Raw genomic sequence first — 21482 nt, 5'->3', positions numbered from 1 at the left:
TCCGGCATGTCTGGCTGGAGGGCCTTGTCGAAGAGCAGCATTTTCAGCCGCATTTCCCTGTCCTTCCTTGCTCTGGCTGTTAACTTGGCGCAGAAGGAACATTTCTGAGTGACATGGGATTCCCCCAAGCACCTTATGCACTGACTGTGCCCATCAGACACTGGCATCGCCTCGCGGCACGACTCACACTTCTTGAATCCTGAAGAGGACATTGTGGTGAGTCTTTGAGTTGTTAATAGGGTACTTAGCACCTTCTCTGTGCTTGTTCCCCTCTCAGATAAAGCCTGCCGCGGCAGCAGGGCTAATAGCCCTAGGCTCCTGGCCTCCGGTGCTCCGCTTGTTACTAGGATTGGAAGCTTTGAATTCCTTTCCTTTCTTTGTTTTTTTTTGAAAACAACAGCCGACTAACTTAATCTAAGACTGAAGAAACTTTAAAACAATTAAAAACGTTAAATACGCTAACTCTGGCCATAGCCTGAGCGGATTCCGTCTGCAGCCGATGGTGGTTAAAGAGGAACTGGCGGGGACCGGATCGCGCATGTGGCCAGGAGTGCGCAAGGGAGCGGCACGCACCGGCGCATGCGCGGTCCAGCAGAAACTGCTTGGAAGATCTGACCTGCGGCGCCAGGGCAAGCCCGACACCTAATGTGGAGCACCGACGGGGACACTCGAAGAAGAAAGGCTGGATATGAGTAAATAGTGTGTCCTTGTAGCCAAGAAGGCTAACGGCACACTGGGGTGCATTAGGAGGAGCATTTCGAGCAGATCTAGAGAAGTAGTTATTCCTCTTTATTTGGCACTGGTGAGGCCACATCTGGAATATTGTGTCCAGTTTTGGGCCCCCCAGTATAAAAAGGACGTGGATTTGCTGGAGCAGGTTAAGCGAAGGGCAACAAAAATGATTAAGGGTCTCGAGCACAAGACCTATGAGGAGAGGCTGAGGGATTTGGGCTTGTTTAGTTTACAGAAGAGAAGACTTAGAGGTGATTTAATAGCAGCCTTCAACTTCCTGAAGGGGAGCTCTAAAAAGGAGGGTGAGAAACTGTTCTTAGTGGTGTCAGATGGCAGAACAAGGAGTAATGGTCAGAAGTTGAAGAGGGGGAGGTGTAGGTTAGATATTATGAAAAACTACTTCACCAGGCGGGTGGAGAAGCACTGGGATGTGTTGCCTAGAGAGGTGGTGGATTCTCCATCCCTTGAGGTTTTTAAGTCCCGGCTGGACAAGGTCCTGGCTGGGATGACTTAGTAGGGGTTGATCCTGCTTGAAGCAGGGGGCTGGACTAGAAGACCTCCTGAGGTCCCTTCCAGCCCTATGATTCTTTAGGAATGTTTTGTTGCTCAGATTCATAATAGGAGGTGTGATCTCCTCCCAGACAGGATGAGGGACTAAAAACAAAGGCTCAGACACCAAATCTACATCTCAGGAATTTAGGATTTGTCTTAAGTGCCACAGCAGCCCACCTGAGCAATGGGATTGCAATCAGAGGCCCAGACGTCCATTCCACATACTGTTTAAATGGACTGGGACATGCTGGCGAAATCAGCAACCAATGGAAGTTTGCCACAATGGCTCATCTGGGTCAGGTGACCCTGACCCTCAAGGGTTTATGAGAAGAAGAAATGACTTTTTCCCTCCCCACGGGAAACTATAAGATGGCCCTGGGAGTGACCATCTCGAATCAAAGGTTCCCGAACTCAAGGATCCAGTGCTCCAGCTCTCCAGTCTTCATGAAACTAAGCCAATGTAACCTCGGGTCACACCCCATGTGGAGTGTTTTCAGAGATGCTCAAGAAATCAGCATATAACATCACTGGCCGGCATCAATATCCGTAACTGATGTATGTAATGTATCACTTCAACATTTCTCTCACACCCTATTCCTTTTTTCTATGTTAATAAAAATGTAGATTTTAGATTCTAAAGGACTGGCACTGTGTGCTGTTTTGGATAAGATCCAAGTAGATATTGTCCTGGGACTCTGGCTGGACCCTTTGGGGCCTGGCAGAATCTGTGTGGAGCCGGTGAAATAGGTTTTAAGAACCTCTCACCTGAGTAGGAGGCTATTGGTCTGCGCATTTTGAGACAGCTGGAAAGTCTGTGGTTTGCTTGTGTGGCTTCTGGCTGGCCAGTGGGGCTGGCAGAGGTACTTTTGTGGCTGGTTGGATTTGCCTTAGTGAAAAGGAAATCCCAGCCTGGATTTAAGCAGTTTTAGCCAGGATTGATTTCCATAGCTCTGCCCAAACCTCCCATCATATTGCACCTTGGCCATGATGTTGAGGACTCAGCAGTTTGCCATGCTGGCAAGAAATGGCAGCTGTGGTTGCAGAAGGAAAGGGAATCTGGCTCTGGCATGCAGACTGATAGGTTGTCCCCGACCTTCCCATCCAAGTGAGTGCTGGGCAGCCTGCTTAGTCTTGGATGGCCTAGCTGCTGGGAGACTAAGGTCGCCAAGAGAAGCCCTTCTGGTAAGGCCTGAATGACCTGTGTGAAGGCTCCTGGAGGGGTTTCTGCCCTGGGTGAGGGTGTGCTGAGGCTTGAACTTGGTGCAGGAGGAGGCCAGGACATAAGGGCCAAGCATCTTTAGCACTGCTCAAGAGACCTTCAGGCCATGGAGCTGAGCATCAGAACAGGCTGTCAAAGGGAAGATCCTGTAGCCTATTCTGTGCCTTGGATGACAGGCCAGACAGAAGCCATCATGCCCCACGTGTGGTCACTGCGGAGGCCATGGTTTGGGCAGCCATGTCTGCCATGTCAGAGGCCACTTGGAGGGCCACTCTGGCTGCTGCTGTACACTCCTCCAGGAGCACCTTCAAGTTGTTCCTCTCTGTCTCCAGGTCTTGAACTTGGACGTTCTATGCCAGAAGCTAGTCACACCTTCTCCAGACAGCCTGATGGTTTGCGGCTCTCAGCTGAAAACTGGAAGATGAATAAATTTTTCTCCTGAATAGATCCAGCCTCCTGAAGTCCTTATTTTAGAGGTCGCAGCGGCCTACCGTGGTTCTCCCTGAGCTTCCTGGCCCCACCCAAGGAGTTGGGGACTGCGTGGGAGTGAAGGCATTCGTCACCTTCAGCTGGGATGAAAGATTTTTGCTCTGCCTGCTTGCCGATCAGGGTCATGGAGGATGGAGTTTGTGACATACGAGCCGCCCATCATGGAGATGCAGTACCTCTGACCAGAGCCAGAGCTGAATACACAGAGGGCTCCTGCAGCCCCTCCCTTGGCCTGCAAGTGAAAGTTGGAGGCCATTCTTTTAAGCAGTTCTTGGTACGCTGTCCTGGCCCAGTCCTTGATTTAATGCTTGTAGTGCATGGGTCCACCGGCATCCACATGTCGTCCTGAGGCACGAGAGGGCGAGGGCCCGCGATTGCCTGATCAGAGACAGTCCTGCTTCTGGTGCGCCTCTCGGCACTGTGGGTACGGGTGCAGGGGCCAGCACCGAGTCTCTCTGAGAGGCTGGGGGAAATCCTACCACTGAGGGCTCCATGTGGGGCTGCAGGCTGGGGGCTCCATGTTTGTCCAAGATCTCAGCTATCAACTGGGTCATATGGGACAGGTGGGCACGCTCCAAGGAGGCCTGTGGTGCCATGGGCTGACCATGGCCCTTGTTGCTAATGCACTGGCTGAGGTACCAGAAGTGCTGGAGGTCCCACAGAGAGAAGTTGTTCCAATGCCAGCAAGGAGTCCTGCGCCAGGGAATGGCTGGAGTCCATGCACCCACCACTCTGTGACCACAAGGCCATGGGCACTGTGCCAGCCCTGGGACGAGTCCGGCATTGAAGACCTGGACTCCCTCCAAGCCTGGCTGTCCCTGGACTGGCTGAAGGCACAAGAATGTGGCGTCCTGTAGCCAGCAATCTACCCTTCCTGCTTCTGGAGCAGTGCTGTGGGTGTAACCTGGAGCCTGACACAGAGCCCATACTGGCGTGACAGCCGAGAACCCTCGGACTAGGCATGCTGCTCGTACAGAGAGGTATGCGCATGGTGCTGAGGTGTTATGGATCCTTTGCACTGATGTTCTCGTCTGGAGCCAGGATCACGTGCCTGCGAGGGTCTGTGCACCCGCTCTGGTGAGCCATGACATGGGACGCACCCCGGTAGACTGAGAGGGTGACTGGGGCTGGCCTGTATCTGGCAGCACCCCAGTAATCGATCGCAGGTGGTGAGCAGTGCTGGACCCCTCCCTGACCAGAGTCTGGTTCCAATGCTGAGAGGATCCCGCCACACTGGGGTGCTCTGGTCTGCCAGAGTCAGGCCCTGCGAGCTCAATGGAGACAGTGAGCTGCCCGACATGAGTCTGGGCTCTTCTGCTGCCTTGTTTCCTTTGTCTTCGGACAGTGGCAAGCATCTTGTCAACCTCCTCAGCTTCTTTTGCTGGTGCTGGTGAGGGTAGCAGTGTCAACTGGTGGGGCGGTACTTTCTGAGCACCATAGGCTGATCCTTCGGTGCCTGATGCCAACTCCAGCCAGTGTGCAAGGGAGGGGAAGCAGTACCGCCTAGCGGGCTGTGCCATCTGGGTGCTGGTGCTGACTCTGATCGGAGGGCCAGTACTAGAGTTAAGGCCAGCTCCACGAGGAATGCTCAAAGTCAGAAGTCCCTGCTGCTTCTCAGTCCTGGGCTTAAAGGACTTGCACATTCTGCACCTGTAGCTGATGTCAGCATCACCGAGATGGCGCAGACTGCTGACTGACACAGACTATTTGCACAAGCCACAAGGTTTAAGTCCCAAGCAACGGGGCATGCCGCAATCAGGGTCACAGTCCCTAAGGGGAACTAGTACTCTAAGCAACGCTATGGGAAAACTGACTGCTGATAAGACTAACCGTGGGGAGAAGCCACAGCTGAGGCTGGAGCAGAATGGTTCTGACGCACTGTCACTGGCGGCAGGAAGGAACTGAGAGTGGGGAGTACGCTGCCCCCTTACGCCACACCAGAGAGGTGCCCCTCTAAGGGTTGCTGGAGGCACTCCCCAGTGGGCACTGCTAAGTGAAAACTTCCAGCCCTGTGCATGTGGCGAGCATCACCCCTACTGTGGAATGGACGTGAGTGAGCACTCGAAGGAGAAATATTTTTTCACATCCCTAGACTGTGGAGCACTTGTCCCTGGCCAAGAGCCTAGCAAGGTTCACTGAGGCACTGGACGTTTACCCAGATATCCAGAATTTCCAGAGCCATCACAGCTTAAAACTCCCAGTTTTGGAAGGGATATCACACCTCATGTCTCCAGGGTCAGAGGTTGCTGTAACCACAAGTGATCAGGTTGTGAGCACACAAGGGAACACTTATCCCCCTCTACTACTGTGGGGTTCTCATACCTACCTCTGCAGCACTCGATGCTGCCACTGTCATTGGGTACACTAGACTAGCTGGGCCCTCAGTCAGATTCTGTCTGGCCATCCCTACCTTTCCCAGCTGGGGCAGACTTTCACCAGGACAGCCAAAGGCTCCTTTCTGGCCCCAGGACAACTTGCTGGGCCAGAATGTACCCTGGCAAATTTCAGGAACTACCTCTGAAGTCTGGTGATACTGGAGCTTCTCAGCACAAGACATGTCCGAGATTTTCAACATATAAGTTCCTGAACTGGTTCCTTCAGGGGCCAAACTCTTCTCTGATGGCTCAGCCTGAGGCAGCCAGGCAGTCCCAGCGTGTAAGGCCAGGAGGTACTACTGGATCACCATTGTCAAGTACTGGCCCACCATGCCAGCAACCATAACAAATCGCAGTACTGCAGTGTTATGGCTTTGTAGGCGTGGGAGAGACGGGTCACCAGCAGCAGAACCGCTGCAGTGGCTGGGAATGGAGAGAGTTTGCACGGGGAGAAGGGAGTTCAGGCGGCTCCGGGGGGGCACACATATAAATAACGAAAACAGGGTGTTACAGAGGCAGGCGTTCGACAGCCTTTCCAATGCACCCTCCCAAGTTTGCTGCTGGCGTGAGACACAATCAATGACACAACCAGAGCACCAGCTGGCGCCGGAGCATCACCCCTGCTCCCAGCCACAGGGCAGAACCCAAGGGCAGGCCAAGCTCACTGGGTGAGACCTTGCCTGAGCACCGCTCACGAGCATGAGGGTCCCCCAGGTACCAGAGGCCAGTTGTGGCTGCTGCAGCAGCACAACAGACACTTCCTACCTTCTGATGCTGCAGTGGGGCCATCAGGGCGGCCTGTCCCAGTGCTCTTTTTCCTGCGGTGCTTCTTCCTGTTTGCATGAGGAGAGGGAGGCGGCTCCAGCTTCGGGCTTGCAGTGCTGGACATGTTTGGGCTCGAGCTGAGAACATCTGTGGTGCCATCAGCTAAGGAGAGAGGGAGACATGGCAACAATGAGGACCCCGGCACCACCACACTCAAACTCCCTCAAGGAGAGAGCCTCAGAAACCCCACGCTGTCCCTCGGACTCGCACCCCGACATTCCCATCACCACCAGAGACCACATCTCAGTTCCACGGTAGATCAGCAACACAAGGAGATGCCCTGAACAGCCACACCTGCTCCCGTCCCTCAGAGACACCCCCAACATCCACACCCACTCCCGTCCCTCAGAAACACCCTGAACATCCACACCCGCTCCCGTCCCTCAGAGACACCCTGAACATCCACACCCGCTCCCGTCAGTCAGAGACACCCTGAACAGCCACACCCACTCCCGTCCCTCAGAGACACCCCCAACATCCACACCTGCTGCCATCCCCCAGAGACACCCCCAACATCCACACCCACTCCCGTCCCTCAGACACACCCCCAACATCCACACCCACTCCCGTCCCTCAGAGACACCCCCAACATCCACACCCGCTGTCGTCCCTCAGAGACACCCCGAACATCCACACCCGCTCCCGTCCCTCAGAAACACCCTGAACATCCACACCCGCTCCCGTCCCTCAGAGACACCCTGAACAGCCACACCCACTCCCGTCCCTCAGAGACACCCCCAACATCCACACCTGCTGCCAACCCCCAGAGACACCCCCAACATCCACACCCACTCCCGTCCCTCAGAGACACCCCCAACATCCACACCCACTCCCGTCCCTCAGAGACACCCCCAACATCCACACCCGCTGTCGTCCCTCAGAGACACCCCGAACATCCACACCCGCTCCCGTCCCTCAGAGACACCCCCAACATCCACACCCACTGCCATCCCTCAGAGACACCCTGAACATCCACACCCACTGCCATCCCTCAGAGACACCCCGAACATCCACACCCGCTCCCGTCCCTCAGAGACACCCCGAACATCCACACCCGCTGCCATCCCTCAGAGACACCCCGAACATCCACACCCGCTGCCGTCCCTCAGAGACACCCCGAACATCCACTCCCATCCCTCAGAGACACCCCGAACATCCACACCCGCTCCCGTCCCTCAGAGACACCCCGAATATCCACACCCGCTGCCATCCCTCAGAGACACCCCGAACATTCACACCCACTCCCATCCCTCAGAGACACCCCGAACATCCACACCCGCTCCCGTCCCTCAGAGACACCCCGAACATCCACACCCACTGCCATCCCTCAGAGACACCCCGAACATCCACACCCGCTGCCATCCCCCAGAGACACCCCGAACATTCACACCCACTCCCATCCCTCAGAGATACCCCGAACATCCACACCCGCTGCCATCCCCCAGAGACACCCCGAACATCCACACCCACTGCCATCCCCCAGAGACACCCCGAACATCCACACCCACTGCCATCCCTCAGAGACACCCCGAACATCCACACCCACTCCCGTCCCTCAGAGACACCCCGAACATCCACACCCGCTCCCGTCCCCCAGAGACACCCCGAACATCCACACCCGCTCCCATCCCTCAGAGACACCCCGAACATCCACACCTGCTCCCGTCCCTCAGAGACACCCCGAACATCCACACCTGCTCCCGTCCCTCAGAGACACCCCGAACATCCACACCCACTGCCATCCCTCAGAGATACCCCGAACATCCACACCCACTGCCATCCCCCAGGGACACCCCGAACATCCACACCCACTCCTGTCCCTCAGAGACACCCCGAACATCCACACCCGCTCCCGTCCCCCAGAGACACCCCGAACATCCACACCCACTCCCATCCCTCAGAGACACCCCGAACATCCACACCCGCTCCCATCCCTCAGAGACACCCCCAACATCCACACCCGCTCCCGTCCCTCAGAGACACCCCCAACATCCACACCCACTGCCATCCCTCAGAGACACCCTGAACATCCACACCCACTGCCATCACTCAGAGACACCCCGAACATTCACACCCACTCCCATCCCTCAGAGACAACCCAAACATCCACACCCGCTCCCGTCCCTCAGAGACACCCCGAACATCCACACCCACTGCCATCCCTCAGAGACACCCCAAACATCCACACCCGCTCCCGTCCCCCAGAGACACCCCGAACATCCACACCCACTGCCATCCCTCAGAGACACCCTGAACATCCACACCCACTGCCATCCATCAGAGACACCCCGAATATCCACACCCGCTGCCATCCCCCAGAAACACCCCGAACATTCACTCCCACTCCCACCCCTCAGAGACACCCCGAACATCCACACCTGCTCCCGTCCCTCAGAGACACCCTGAACATCCACTCCCACTGCCATTCCTCAGAGACACCCCGAACATCCACACCCGCTGCCATCCCTCAGAGAAACCCCCAACATCCACACCCACTGCCATCCCTCAGAGACACCCCGAACATCCACACCTGCTCCCGTCCCTCAGAGACACCCCCAACATCCGCACCCACTCCCGTCCCTCAGAGACACCCCCAACATCCACACCCACTGCCATCCCTCAGAGACACCCCCAACATCCACACCCATTGCCATCCCTCAGAGACACCCCGAACATCCACACCCGCTCCCATCCCTCAGAGACACCCCGAACATCCACACCCGCTCCCGTCCCTCAGAGACACCCCGAACATCCACACCCGCTCCCATCCCTCAGAGACACCCCGAACATCCACACCCGCTCCCGTCCCTCAGAGACACCCCGAACATCCACACCCACTGCCATCCCTCAGAGACACCCCGAACATCCACACCCGCTGCCATCCCCCAGAGACACCCCGAACATTCACACCCACTCCCATCCCTCAGAGATACCCCGAACATCCACACCCGCTGCCATCCCCCAGAGACACCCCGAACATCCACACCCACTGCCATCCCCCAGAGACACCCCGAACATCCACACCCACTCCCGTCCCTCAGAGACACCCCGAACATCCACACCCGCTCCCGTCCCCCAGAGACACCCCGAACATCCACACCCACTGCCATCCCTCAGAGACACCCCGAACATCCACACCTGCTCCCGTCCCTCAGAGACACCCAGAACATCCACACCCACTCCCGTCCCCCAGAGACACCCCGAACATCCACACCCACTGCCATCTCTCAGAGATACCCCGAACATCCACACCCACTGCCATCCCCCAGAGACACCCCGAACATCCACACCCACTCCTGTCCCTCAGAGACACCCCGAACATCCACACCCACTCCCATCCCTCAGAGACACCCCGAACATCCACACCCGCTCCCGTCCCTCAGAGACACCCCCAACATCCACACCCACTGCCGTCCCTCAGAGACACCCCCAACATCCACACCCACTGTCATCCCTCAGAGACACCCTGAACATCCACACCCACTGCCATCACTCAGAGACACCCCGAACATTCACACCCACTCCCATCCCTCAGAGACACCCCGAACATCCACACCCGCTGCCATCCCTCAGAGAAACCCCCAACATCCACACCCACCGCCATCCCTCAGAGACACCCCGAACATCCACACCTGCTCCCGTCCCTCAGAGACACCTCGAACATCCACACCTGCTCCCGTCCCTCAGAGACACCCCCAACATCCACACCCACTCCCGTCCCTCAGAGACACCCTGAACATCCACACCCACTCCCGTCCCCCAGAGACACCCCGAACATTCACACCCGCTCCCGTCCATCAGAGACACCCCCAACATCCACACCCACTGCCATCCCTCAGAGACACCCTGAACATCCACACCCACTGCCATCCCTCTGAGACACCCCGGACATCCACACCCGCTGCCATCCCCCAGAGACACCCCGAACATTCACACCCGCTCCCATCCCTCAGAGACACCCCGAACATCCACACCCGCTCCCGTCCCGCAGAGACACCCTGAACATCCACACCCACTGCCATCCCTCAGAGACACCCCGAACATCCACACCCGCTGCCATCCCTCAGAGAAACCCACAACATCCACACCCACTGCAATCCCTCAGAGACACCCCGAACATCCACACCCGCTCCCGTCCCTCAGAGACACCCTGAACATCCACACCCACTGCCATCCCTCAGAGACACCCTGAACATCCACACCCACTGCCATCCCTCTGAGACACCCCGAACATCCACACCCACTCCCGTCCCTCAGAGACACACCCAACATCCACACCCACCGCCATCCCTCAGAGACACCCCGAACATCCACACCCACTCCCGTCCCTCAGAGAAACCCCGAACATCCACACCCGCTCCCATCCCTCAGAGACACCCTGAACATCCACACCCACTCCAGTCCCTCAGAGACACCCCCAACATCCACACCCACTCCCGTCCCTCAGAGACACCCCGAACATCCACACCCACTCCCGTCCCTCAGAGAAACCCCCAACATCCACACCCACTGCCATCCCTCAGAGACACCCTGAACATCCACACCCACTCCCGTCCCTCAGAGACACCCCCAACATCCACACCCACTGCCATCCCTCAGAGACACCCTGAACATCCACACCCACTGCCATCCCTCAGAGACACCCCGAACATCCACACCCACTGCCATCCCTCAGAGACACCCCGAACATCCATACCCACTGCCATCCCTCAGAGACACCCCGAACATCCACACCCACTGCCATCCCTCAGAGACACTCTGAACATCCACACCCACAGCCATCCCTCAGAGACACCCCGAACATCCACACCCACTCCCGTCCTTCAGAGACACCCCCAACATCCACACCCACCGCCATCCCTCAGAGACACCCCGAACATCCACACCCACTCCCGTCCCTCAGAGAAACCCCCAACATCCACACCCACTGCCATCCCTCAGAGACACCCTGAACATCCACACCCACTCCCGTCCCTCAGAGACACCCCCAACATCCACACCCACTGCCATCCCTCAGAGACACCCCGAACATCCACACCCACTCCCGTCCCTCTGAGAAATCCCCGAACATGCACACCCACTCCCGTCCCTCAGAGACACCCCGAACATCCACACCCACTCCCGTCCCTCAGAGAAACCCCCAACATCCACACCCACTGCCATCCCTCAGAGACACCCGAACATCCACACCCACTCCCGTCCCTCAGAGACACCCCCAACATCCACACCCACTGCCATCCCTCAGAGACACCCTGAACATCCACACCCACTGCCATCCCTCAGAGACACCCCGAACATCCACACCCGCTGCCATCCCCCAGAGACACCCGAACATTCACACCCACTCCCATCCCTCAGAGACACCCCGAACATCCACACCCACTCCCGTCCCTCAGAGACACCCTGAACATCCACACCCACTGCCATCCCTCAGAGACACCCCGAACATCCACACCCACTCCCATCCCTCAGAGACACCCTGAACATCCACACCCACTGCCATCCCTCAGAGACACCCCGAACATCCACACCCACTCACGTCCCTCAGAGACACCCCGAACATCCACACCCACTGCCATCCCCTAGAGACACCCCGAACATTCACACCCATTCCCATCCCTCAGAGATACCCCCAACATCCACATCCGCTCCCGTCCCTCAGAGACACCCTGAACATCCACATCCACTGCCATCCCGCAGAGACACCACGAACATCCACACCCGCTCCCATCCCTCAGAGACACCCCGAACATCCACACCCACTCCCATCCCTCAGAGACACCCCGAACATCCACACCCACTGCCATCCCTCAGAGACACCCTGAACATCCACACCCACTCCCGTCCCTCAGCGACACCCCGAACATCCACACCCACTCCCATCCCTCAGAGACACCCCCAACATCCGCACCCACTGCCATCCCTCAGAGACACCCTGAATATCCACACCCGGTGAAATCCCTCAGAGACACCCCCAACATCCACACCCGCTGCCATCCCTCAGAGACAACCTGAATATCCACACCCGCTCCCGTCCCTCAGAGACACCCCGAACATCCACACCCACTCCCATCCCTCAGAGACACCCCCAACATCCGCACCCACTGCCATCCCTCAGAGACACCCTGAATATCCACACCCGCTGAAATCCCTCAGAGACACCCCCAACATCCGCACCCAATGCCATCCCTCAGAGACACCCTGAACATCCACACCCGCTGCCATCCCTCAGAGACACCCCGAACATCCACACCCGCTCCCGTCCCTCAGAGACACCCCCAACATCCACACCCGCTGCCATCCCTCAGAGACACCCTGAACATCCACACCCGCTGCCATCCCCCAGACACACCCGAACATCCACACCCGCTCCTGTCTCTCAGAGAGACCCCCAACATCCACACCCGCTGCCATCCCTCAGAGACACCCTGAACATCCACACCCGCTCCCGTCCCTCAGAGACACCCCGAACATCCACACCCGCTCCCGTCCCCCAGAGACACCCCGAACATCCACACCCACTCCCATCCCTCAGAGACACCCCGAACATCCACACCCGCTCCCGTCCCTCAGAGACACCCCCAACATCCACACCCGCTCCCGTCCCTCAGAGACACCCCCAACATCCACACCCACTGCCATCCCTCAGAGACACCCTGAACATCCACTCCCACTGCCATCACTCAGAGACACCCCGAACATTCACACCCACTCCCATCCCTCAGAGACAACCCAAACATCCACACCCGCTCCCGTCCCTCAGAGACACCCCGAACATCCACACCCACTGCCATCCCTCAGAGACACCCCAAACATCCACACCCGCTCCCGTCCCCCAGAGACACCCCGAACATCCACACCCACTGCCATCCCTCAGAGACACCCTGAACATCCACACCCACTGCCATCCATCAGAGACACCCCGAATATCCACACCCGCTGCCATCCCCCAGAAACACCCCGAACATTCACACCCACTCCCATCCCTCAGAGACACCCCGAACATCCACACCCGCTCCCGTCCCTCAGAGACACCCTGAACATCCACTCCCACTGCCATTCCTCAGAGACACCCCGAACATCCACACCCGCTGCCATCCCTCAGAGAAACCCCCAACATCCACACCCACTGCCATCCCTCAGAGACACCCCGAACATCCACACCTGCTCCCGTCCCTCAGAGACACCCCCAACATCCGCACCCACTCCCGTCCCTCAGAGACACCCCCAACATCCACACCCACTGCCATCCCTCAGAGACACCCCCAACATCCACACCCATTGCCATCCCTCAGAGACACCCCGAACATCCACACCCGCTCCCATCCCTCAGAGACACCCCGAACATCCACACCCGCTCCCGTCCCTCAGAGACACCCCGAACATCCACACCCGCTCCCATCCCTCAGAGACACCCCGAACATCCACACCCGCTCCCGTCCCTCAGAGACACCCCGAACATCCACACCCACTGCCATCCCTCAGAGACACCCCGAACATCCACACCCGCTGCCATCCCCCAGAGACACCCCGAACATTCACACCCACTCCCATCCCTCAGAGATACCCCGAACATCCACACCCGCTGCCATCCCCCAGAGACACCCCGAACATCCACACCCACTGCCATCCCCCAGAGACACCCCGAACATCCACACCCACTCCCGTCCCTCAGAGACACCCCGAACATCCACACCCGCTCCCGTCCCCCAGAGACACCCCGAACATCCACACCCACTGCCATCCCTCAGAGACACCCCGAACATCCACACCTGCTCCCGTCCCTCAGAGACACCCAGAACATCCACACCCACTCCCGTCCCCCAGAGACACCCCGAACATCCACACCCACTGCCATCTCTCAGAGATACCCCGAACATCCACACCCACTGCCATCCCCCAGAGACACCCCGAACATCCACACCCACTCCTGTCCCTCAGAGACACCCCGAACATCCACACCCACTCCCATCCCTCAGAGACACCCCGAACATCCACACCCGCTCCCGTCCCTCAGAGACACCCCCAACATCCACACCCACTGCCGTCCCTCAGAGACACCCCCAACATCCACACCCACTGTCATCCCTCAGAGACACCCTGAACATCCACACCCACTGCCATCACTCAGAGACACCCCGAACATTCACACCCACTCCCATCCCTCAGAGACACCCCGAACATCCACACCCGCTGCCATCCCTCAGAGAAACCCCCAACATCCACACCCACCGCCATCCCTCAGAGACACCCCGAACATCCACACCTGCTCCCGTCCCTCAGAGACACCTCGAACATCCACACCTGCTCCCGTCCCTCAGAGACACCCCCAACATCCACACCCACTCCCGTCCCTCAGAGACACCCTGAACATCCACACCCACTGCCATCCCCCAGAGACACCCCGAACATTCACACCCGCTCCCGTCCATCAGAGACACCCCCAACATCCACACCCACTGCCATCCCTCAGAGACACCCTGAACATCCACACCCACTGCCATCCCTCTGAGACACCCCGGACATCCACACCCGCTGCCATCCCCCAGAGACACCCCGAACATTCACACCCGCTCCCATCCCTCAGAGACACCCCGAACATCCACACCCGCTCCCGTCCCGCAGAGACACCCTGAACATCCACACCCACTGCCATCCCTCAGAGACACCCCGAACATCCACACCCGCTGCCATCCCTCAGAGAAACCCACAACATCCACACCCACTGCAATCCCTCAGAGACACCCCGAACATCCACACCCGCTCCCGTCCCTCAGAGACACCCTGAACATCCACACCCACTGCCATCCCTCAGAGACACCCTGAACATCCACACCCACTGCCATCCCTCTGAGACACCCCGAACATCCACACCCACTCCCGTCCCTCAGAGACACACCCAACATCCACACCCACCGCCATCCCTCAGAGACACCCCGAACATCCACACCCACTCCCGTCCCTCAGAGAAACCCCGAACATCCACACCCGCTCCCATCCCTCAGAGACACCCTGAACATCCACACCCACTCCAGTCCCTCAGAGACACCCCCAACATCCACACCCACTCCCGTCCCTCAGAGACACCCCGAACATCCACACCCACTCCCGTCCCTCAGAGAAACCCCCAACATCCACACCCACTGCCATCCCTCAGAGACACCCTGAACATCCACACCCACTCCCGTCCCTCAGAGACACCCCCAACATCCACACCCACTGCCATCCCTCAGAGACACCCTGAACATCCACACCCACTGCCATCCCTCAGAGACACCCCGAACATCCACACCCACTGCCATCCCTCAGAGACACCCCGAACATCCATACCCACTGCCATCCCTCAGAGACACCCCGAACATCCACACCCACTGCCATCCCTCAGAGACACCCTGAACATCCACACCCACAGCCATCCCTCAGAGACACCCCGAACATCCACACCCACTCCCGTCCTTCAGAGACACCCCCAACATCCACACCCACCGCCATCCCTCAGAGACACCCCGAACATCCACACCCACTCCCGTCCCTCAGAGAAACCCCCAACATCCACACCCACTGCCATCCCTCAGAGACACCCTGAACATCCACACCCACTCCCGTCCCTCAGAGACACCCCCAACATCCACACCCACTGCCATCCCTCAGAGACACCCCGAACATCCACACCCACTCCCGTCCCTCTGAGAAATCCCCGAACATGCACACCCACTCCCGTCCCTCAGAGACACCCCGAACATCCACACCCACTCCCGTCCCTCAGAGAAACCCCCAACATCCACACCCACTGCCATCCCTCAGAGACACCCGAACATCCACACCCACTCCCGTCCCTCAGAGACACCCCCAACATCCACACCCACTGCCATCCCTCAGAGACACCCTGAACATCCACACCCACTGCCATCCCTCAGAGACACCCCGAACATCCACACCCGCTGCCATCCCCCAGAGACACCCGAACATTCACACCCACTCCCATCCCTCAGAGACACCCCGAACATCCACACCCACTCCCGTCCCTCAGAGACACCCTGAACATCCACACCCACTGCCATCCCTCAGAGACACCCCGAACATCCACACCCACTCCCATCCCTCAGAGACACCCTGAACATCCACACCCACTGCCATCCCTCAGAGACACCCCGAACATCCACACCCACTCACGTCCCTCAGAGACACCCCGAACATCCACACCCACTGCCATCCCCTAGAGACACCCCGAACATTCACACCCATTCCCATCCCTCAGAGATACCCCCAACATCCACATCCGCTCCCGTCCCTCAGAGACACCCTGAACATCCACATCCACTGCCATCCCGCAGAGACACCACGAACATCCACACCCGCTCCCATCCCTCAGAGACACCCCGAACATCCACACCCACTCCCATCCCTCAGAGACACCCCGAACATCCACACCCACTGCCATCCCTCAGAGACACCCTGAACATCCACACCCACTCCCGTCCCTCAGCGACACCCCGAACATCCACACCCACTCCCATCCCTCAGAGACACCCCCAACATCCGCACCCACTGCCATCCCTCAGAGACACCCTGAATATCCACACCCGGTGAAATCCCTCAGAGACACCCCCAACATCCACACCCGCTGCCATCCCTCAGAGACAACCTGAATATCCACACCCGCTCCCGTCCCTCAGAGACACCCCGAACATCCACACCCACTCCCATCCCTCAGAGACACCCCCAACATCCGCACCCACTGCCATCCCTCAGAGACACCCTGAATATCCACACCCGCTGAAATCCCTCAGAGACACCCCCAACATCCGCACCCAATGCCATCCCTCAGAGACACCCTGAACATCCACACCCGCTGCCATCCCTCAGAGACACCCCGAACATCCACACCCGCTCCCGTCCCTCAGAGACACCCCCAACATCCACACCCGCTGCCATCCCTCAGAGACACCCTGAACATCCACACCCGCTGCCATCCCCCAGACACACCCGAACATCCACACCCGCTCCTGTCTCTCAGAGAGACCCCCAACATCCACACCCGCTGCCATCCCTCAGAGACACCCTGAACATCCACACCCGCTCCCGTCCCTCAGAGACACCCCGAACATCCACACCCGCTCCCATCCCTCAGAGACACCCTGAACATCCACACCCGCTCCCATCCCTCAGAGACACCCCGAATATCCACACCCGCTGCCATCCCTCAGAGACACCCCGAACATCCACACCCGCTGCAATCCCTGAGAGACACCCTGAACATCCACACCTGCTCCCATCCCTCAGAGACACCCCGAACATCCACACCCGCTGCCATCCCTCAGAGACACCCCGAACATCCACACCCACTGCCATCCCTCAGAGACACCCTGAACTTCCACACCCGCTCCCGTCCCTCAGAGAGACCCCGAACATCCACACCCGCTGCCATCCCCTAGAGACACCCCGAACATTCACACCCACTCCCATCCCTCAGAGACACCCCGAACATCCACACCCACTGCCATCCCTCAGAGACACCCTGAACATCCACACCCACTCCCGTCCCTCAGAGACACCCCGAACATCCACACCCACTCCCAGCCCTCAGAGACACCCCCAACATCCGCACCCACTGCCATCCCTCAGAGACACCCTGAATATCCACACCCGCTGAAATCCCTCAGAGACACCGCCAACATCCACACCCGCTGCCATCCCTCAGAGACAACCTGAACATCCACACCCACTCCCATCCCTCAGAGACACCCCCAACATCCGCACCCACTGCCATCCCTCAGAGACACCCTGAATATCCACACCCGCTGAAATCCCTCAGAGACACCCCCAACATCCGCACCCACTGCCATCCCTCAGAGACACCCTGAACATCCACACCCGCTGCCATCCCTCAGAGACACCCTGAACATCCACACCCGCTGCCATCCCTCAGAGACACCCCCAACATCCACACCCGCTGCCATCCCTCAGAGACACCCTGAACATCCACACCCGCTGCCATCCCCCAGACACACCCGAACATCCACACCCGCTCCTGTCTCTCAGAGACACCCCCAACATCCACACCCGCTGCCATCCCTCAGAGACACCCTGAACATCCACACCCGCTCCCGTCCCTCAGAGACACCCCGAATATCCACACCCGCTCCCATCCCTCAGAGACACCCTGAACATCCACACCAGCTCCCATCCCTCAGAGACACCCCGAATATCCACACCCGCTGCCATCCCTCAGAGACACCCCGAACATCCACACCCGCGGCCATCCCTGAGAGACACCCTGAACATCCACACCTGCTCCCATCCCTCAGAGACACCCCGAACATCCACACCCTCTGCCATCCCTCAGAGACACCCCCAACATCCACACCCGCTGCCTTCCCTCAAAGACACCCTGAACTTCCACACCCGCTCCCGTCCCTCAGAGACACCCCGAACATCCACACCCGCTCAAATCCCTCAGAGAAACCCTGAACATCCACATCCACTGCAATCCCTCAGAGACACCCCCAACATCCACACCCGCTGCCATCCCTCAGAGACACCCCGAACATCCACACCCGCTGCCATCCCTAAGAGACACCCCGAACATCCACACCCGCTCCCATCCCTCAGAGACACCCCGAACATCCACACCCTCTCCCGTCCCTCAGAGACACCCCGAACATCCACACCCGCTGCCATCCCTCAGAGACACCCCCAACATCCACACCCGCTGCCATCCCTCAGAGACAACCCGAATATCCACACCCACTCCCGTCCCTCAGAGACACCCTGAACATCCACACCCACTGCCATCCCTCAGAGACACCCCGAACATCCACACCCACTGCCATCCCTCAGAGACACCCTGAACATCCACACCCGCTGCCATCCCCCAGACACACCCCGAACATCCACACCCGCTCCTGTCTCTCAGAGACAACCCCAGAATCCACACCCGCTGCCATCCCTCAGAGACACTCCGAACATCCACACCCGCTGCCATCCCTCAGAGACATCCTGAACATTTACACCCGCTCCCGTCCCTCAGAGACACCCTGAACATCCACACCCGCTCCCATCCCTCAGAGACACCCCGAACATCCACACCTGCTGCCATCCCTCAGAGACACCCCGAACATCCACACCCGCTGCCATCCCTCAGAGACACCCCGAACATCCACACCCGCTCCCGTCTCTCAGAGACACCCCGAACATCCACACCCGCTGCCATCCCTCAGAGACACCCCGAACATCCACACCCGCTGCCATCTCTCAGAAACACCCCCAACATCCACACCCACTGCCATCCCTCAGAGACACCCTGAACTTCCACACCCGCTCCCGTCCGTCAGAGACACCCCGAACATCCACACCCGCTCCCATCCCTCAGAGACACCCTGAACATCCACACCCGCTCCCGTCCCTCAGAGACACCACAGGCATCCACACCCACAGCCATCCCTCAGAGACACCCCAAACATCCACACCCACTGCCATCCCTCAGAGACACCCCGAACATCCACACCCACTGCCATCCCTCAGAGACACCCTGAACATGCACACCCGCTCCCGTCCCTCAGAGACACCCCGAACATCCACACCCGCTGCCATCCCTCAGAGACACCCCGAACATCCACACCCGCTGCCATCCCTCAGAGACACCCCGAACATCCACACCCGCTCCCGTCCCTCAGAGACACCCCGAACATCCACACCCGCTGCCATCCCTCAGAGACACCCCGAACATCCACACCCGCTGCCGTCCCTCAGAGACACCCCGAACATCCACACCCACTCCCATCCCTCAGAGACACCCCGAACATCCACACCCGCTCCCGTCCCTCAAAGACACCACGAATATCCACACCCGCTGCCATCCCTCAGAGACACCCCGAACATTCACACCCACTCCTATCCCTCAGAGACACCCCGAACATCCACACCCGCTCCCGTCCCTCAGAGACACCCCGAACATCCACACCCGCTGCCATCCCTCAGAGACACCCCGAACATCCACACCCGCTGCCATCCCCCAGAGACACCCCGAACATTCACACCCGCTCCCATCCCTCAGAGATACCCCGAACATCCACACCCGCTGCCATCCCCCAGAGACACCCCGAACATCCACACCCACTGCCATCCCCCAGAGACACCCCGAACATCCACACCCACTGCCATCCCTCAGAGACACCCCGAACATCCACACCCACTCCCGTCCCTCAGAGACACCCCGAACATCCACACCCGCTCCCGTCCCCCAGAGACACCCCGAACATCCACACCCGCTCCCATCCCTCAGAGACACCCCGAACATCCACACCTGCTCCCGTCCCTCAGAGACACCCCGAACATCCACACCTGCTCCCGTCCCTCAGAGACACCCCCAACATCCACACCCACTCCCGTCCCCCAGAGACACCCCGAACATCCACACCCACTGCCATCCCTCAGAGATACCCCGAACATCCACACCCACTGCCATCCCCCAGAGACACCCCGAACATCCACACCCACTCCTGTCCCTCAGAGACACCCCGAACATCCACACCCGCTCCCGTCCCCCAGAGACACCCCGAACATCCACACCCACTCCCATCCCTCAGAGACACCCCGAACATCCACACCCGCTCCCGTCCCTCAGAGACACCCCCAACATCCACACCCGCTCCCGTCCCTCAGAGACACCCCCAACATCCACACCCACTGCCATCCCTCAGAGACACCCTGAACATCCACTCCCACTGCCATCACTCAGAGACACCCCGAACATTCACACCCACTCCCATCCCTCAGAGACAACCCAAACATCCACACCCGCTCCCGTCCCTCAGAGACACCCCGAACATCCACACCCACTGCCATCCCTCAGAGACACCCCAAACATCCACACCCGCTCCCGTCCCCCAGAGACACCCCGAACATCCACACCCACTGCCATCCCTCAGAGACACCCTGAACATCCACACCCACTGCCATCCATCAGAGACACCCCGAATATCCACACCCGCTGCCATCCCCCAGAAACACCCCGAACATTCACACCCACTCCCATCCCTCAGAGACACCCCGAACATCCACACCCGCTCCCGTCCCTCAGAGACACCCTGAACATCCACTCCCACTGCCATTCCTCAGAGACACCCCGAACATCCACACCCGCTGCCATCCCTCAGAGAAACCCCCAACATCCACACCCACTGCCATCCCTCAGAGACACCCCGAACATCCACACCTGCTCCCGTCCCTCAGAGACACCCCCAACATCCGCACCCACTCCCGTCCCTCAGAGACACCCCCAACATCCA

The 21482-nt window shown here is 59.0% G+C and overlaps 1 protein-coding gene across 1 annotated transcript in view; it reads right to left on the bottom strand.

Moving 5' to 3' along the window:
* The window catches only part of AGAP3 (ArfGAP with GTPase domain, ankyrin repeat and PH domain 3), a 300607-nt gene that overhangs the window by 37777 nt on the left and 241348 nt on the right, over nt 1-21482 (bottom strand). Inside the window, exon 13 of the mRNA XM_074985396.1 lies at nt 6133-6294. Within this exon, the coding sequence (XP_074841497.1) occupies nt 6133-6294 (162 nt within the window). The remainder of the gene's footprint in view (nt 1-6132; nt 6295-21482) is intronic.

This window comes from Carettochelys insculpta, chromosome 2 (assembly GCF_033958435.1).
Source record: "Carettochelys insculpta isolate YL-2023 chromosome 2, ASM3395843v1, whole genome shotgun sequence".
Lineage (NCBI taxonomy): Eukaryota > Metazoa > Chordata > Testudines > Carettochelyidae > Carettochelys > Carettochelys insculpta.
This window is presented reverse-complemented; position numbering and strand designations above follow the sequence as displayed.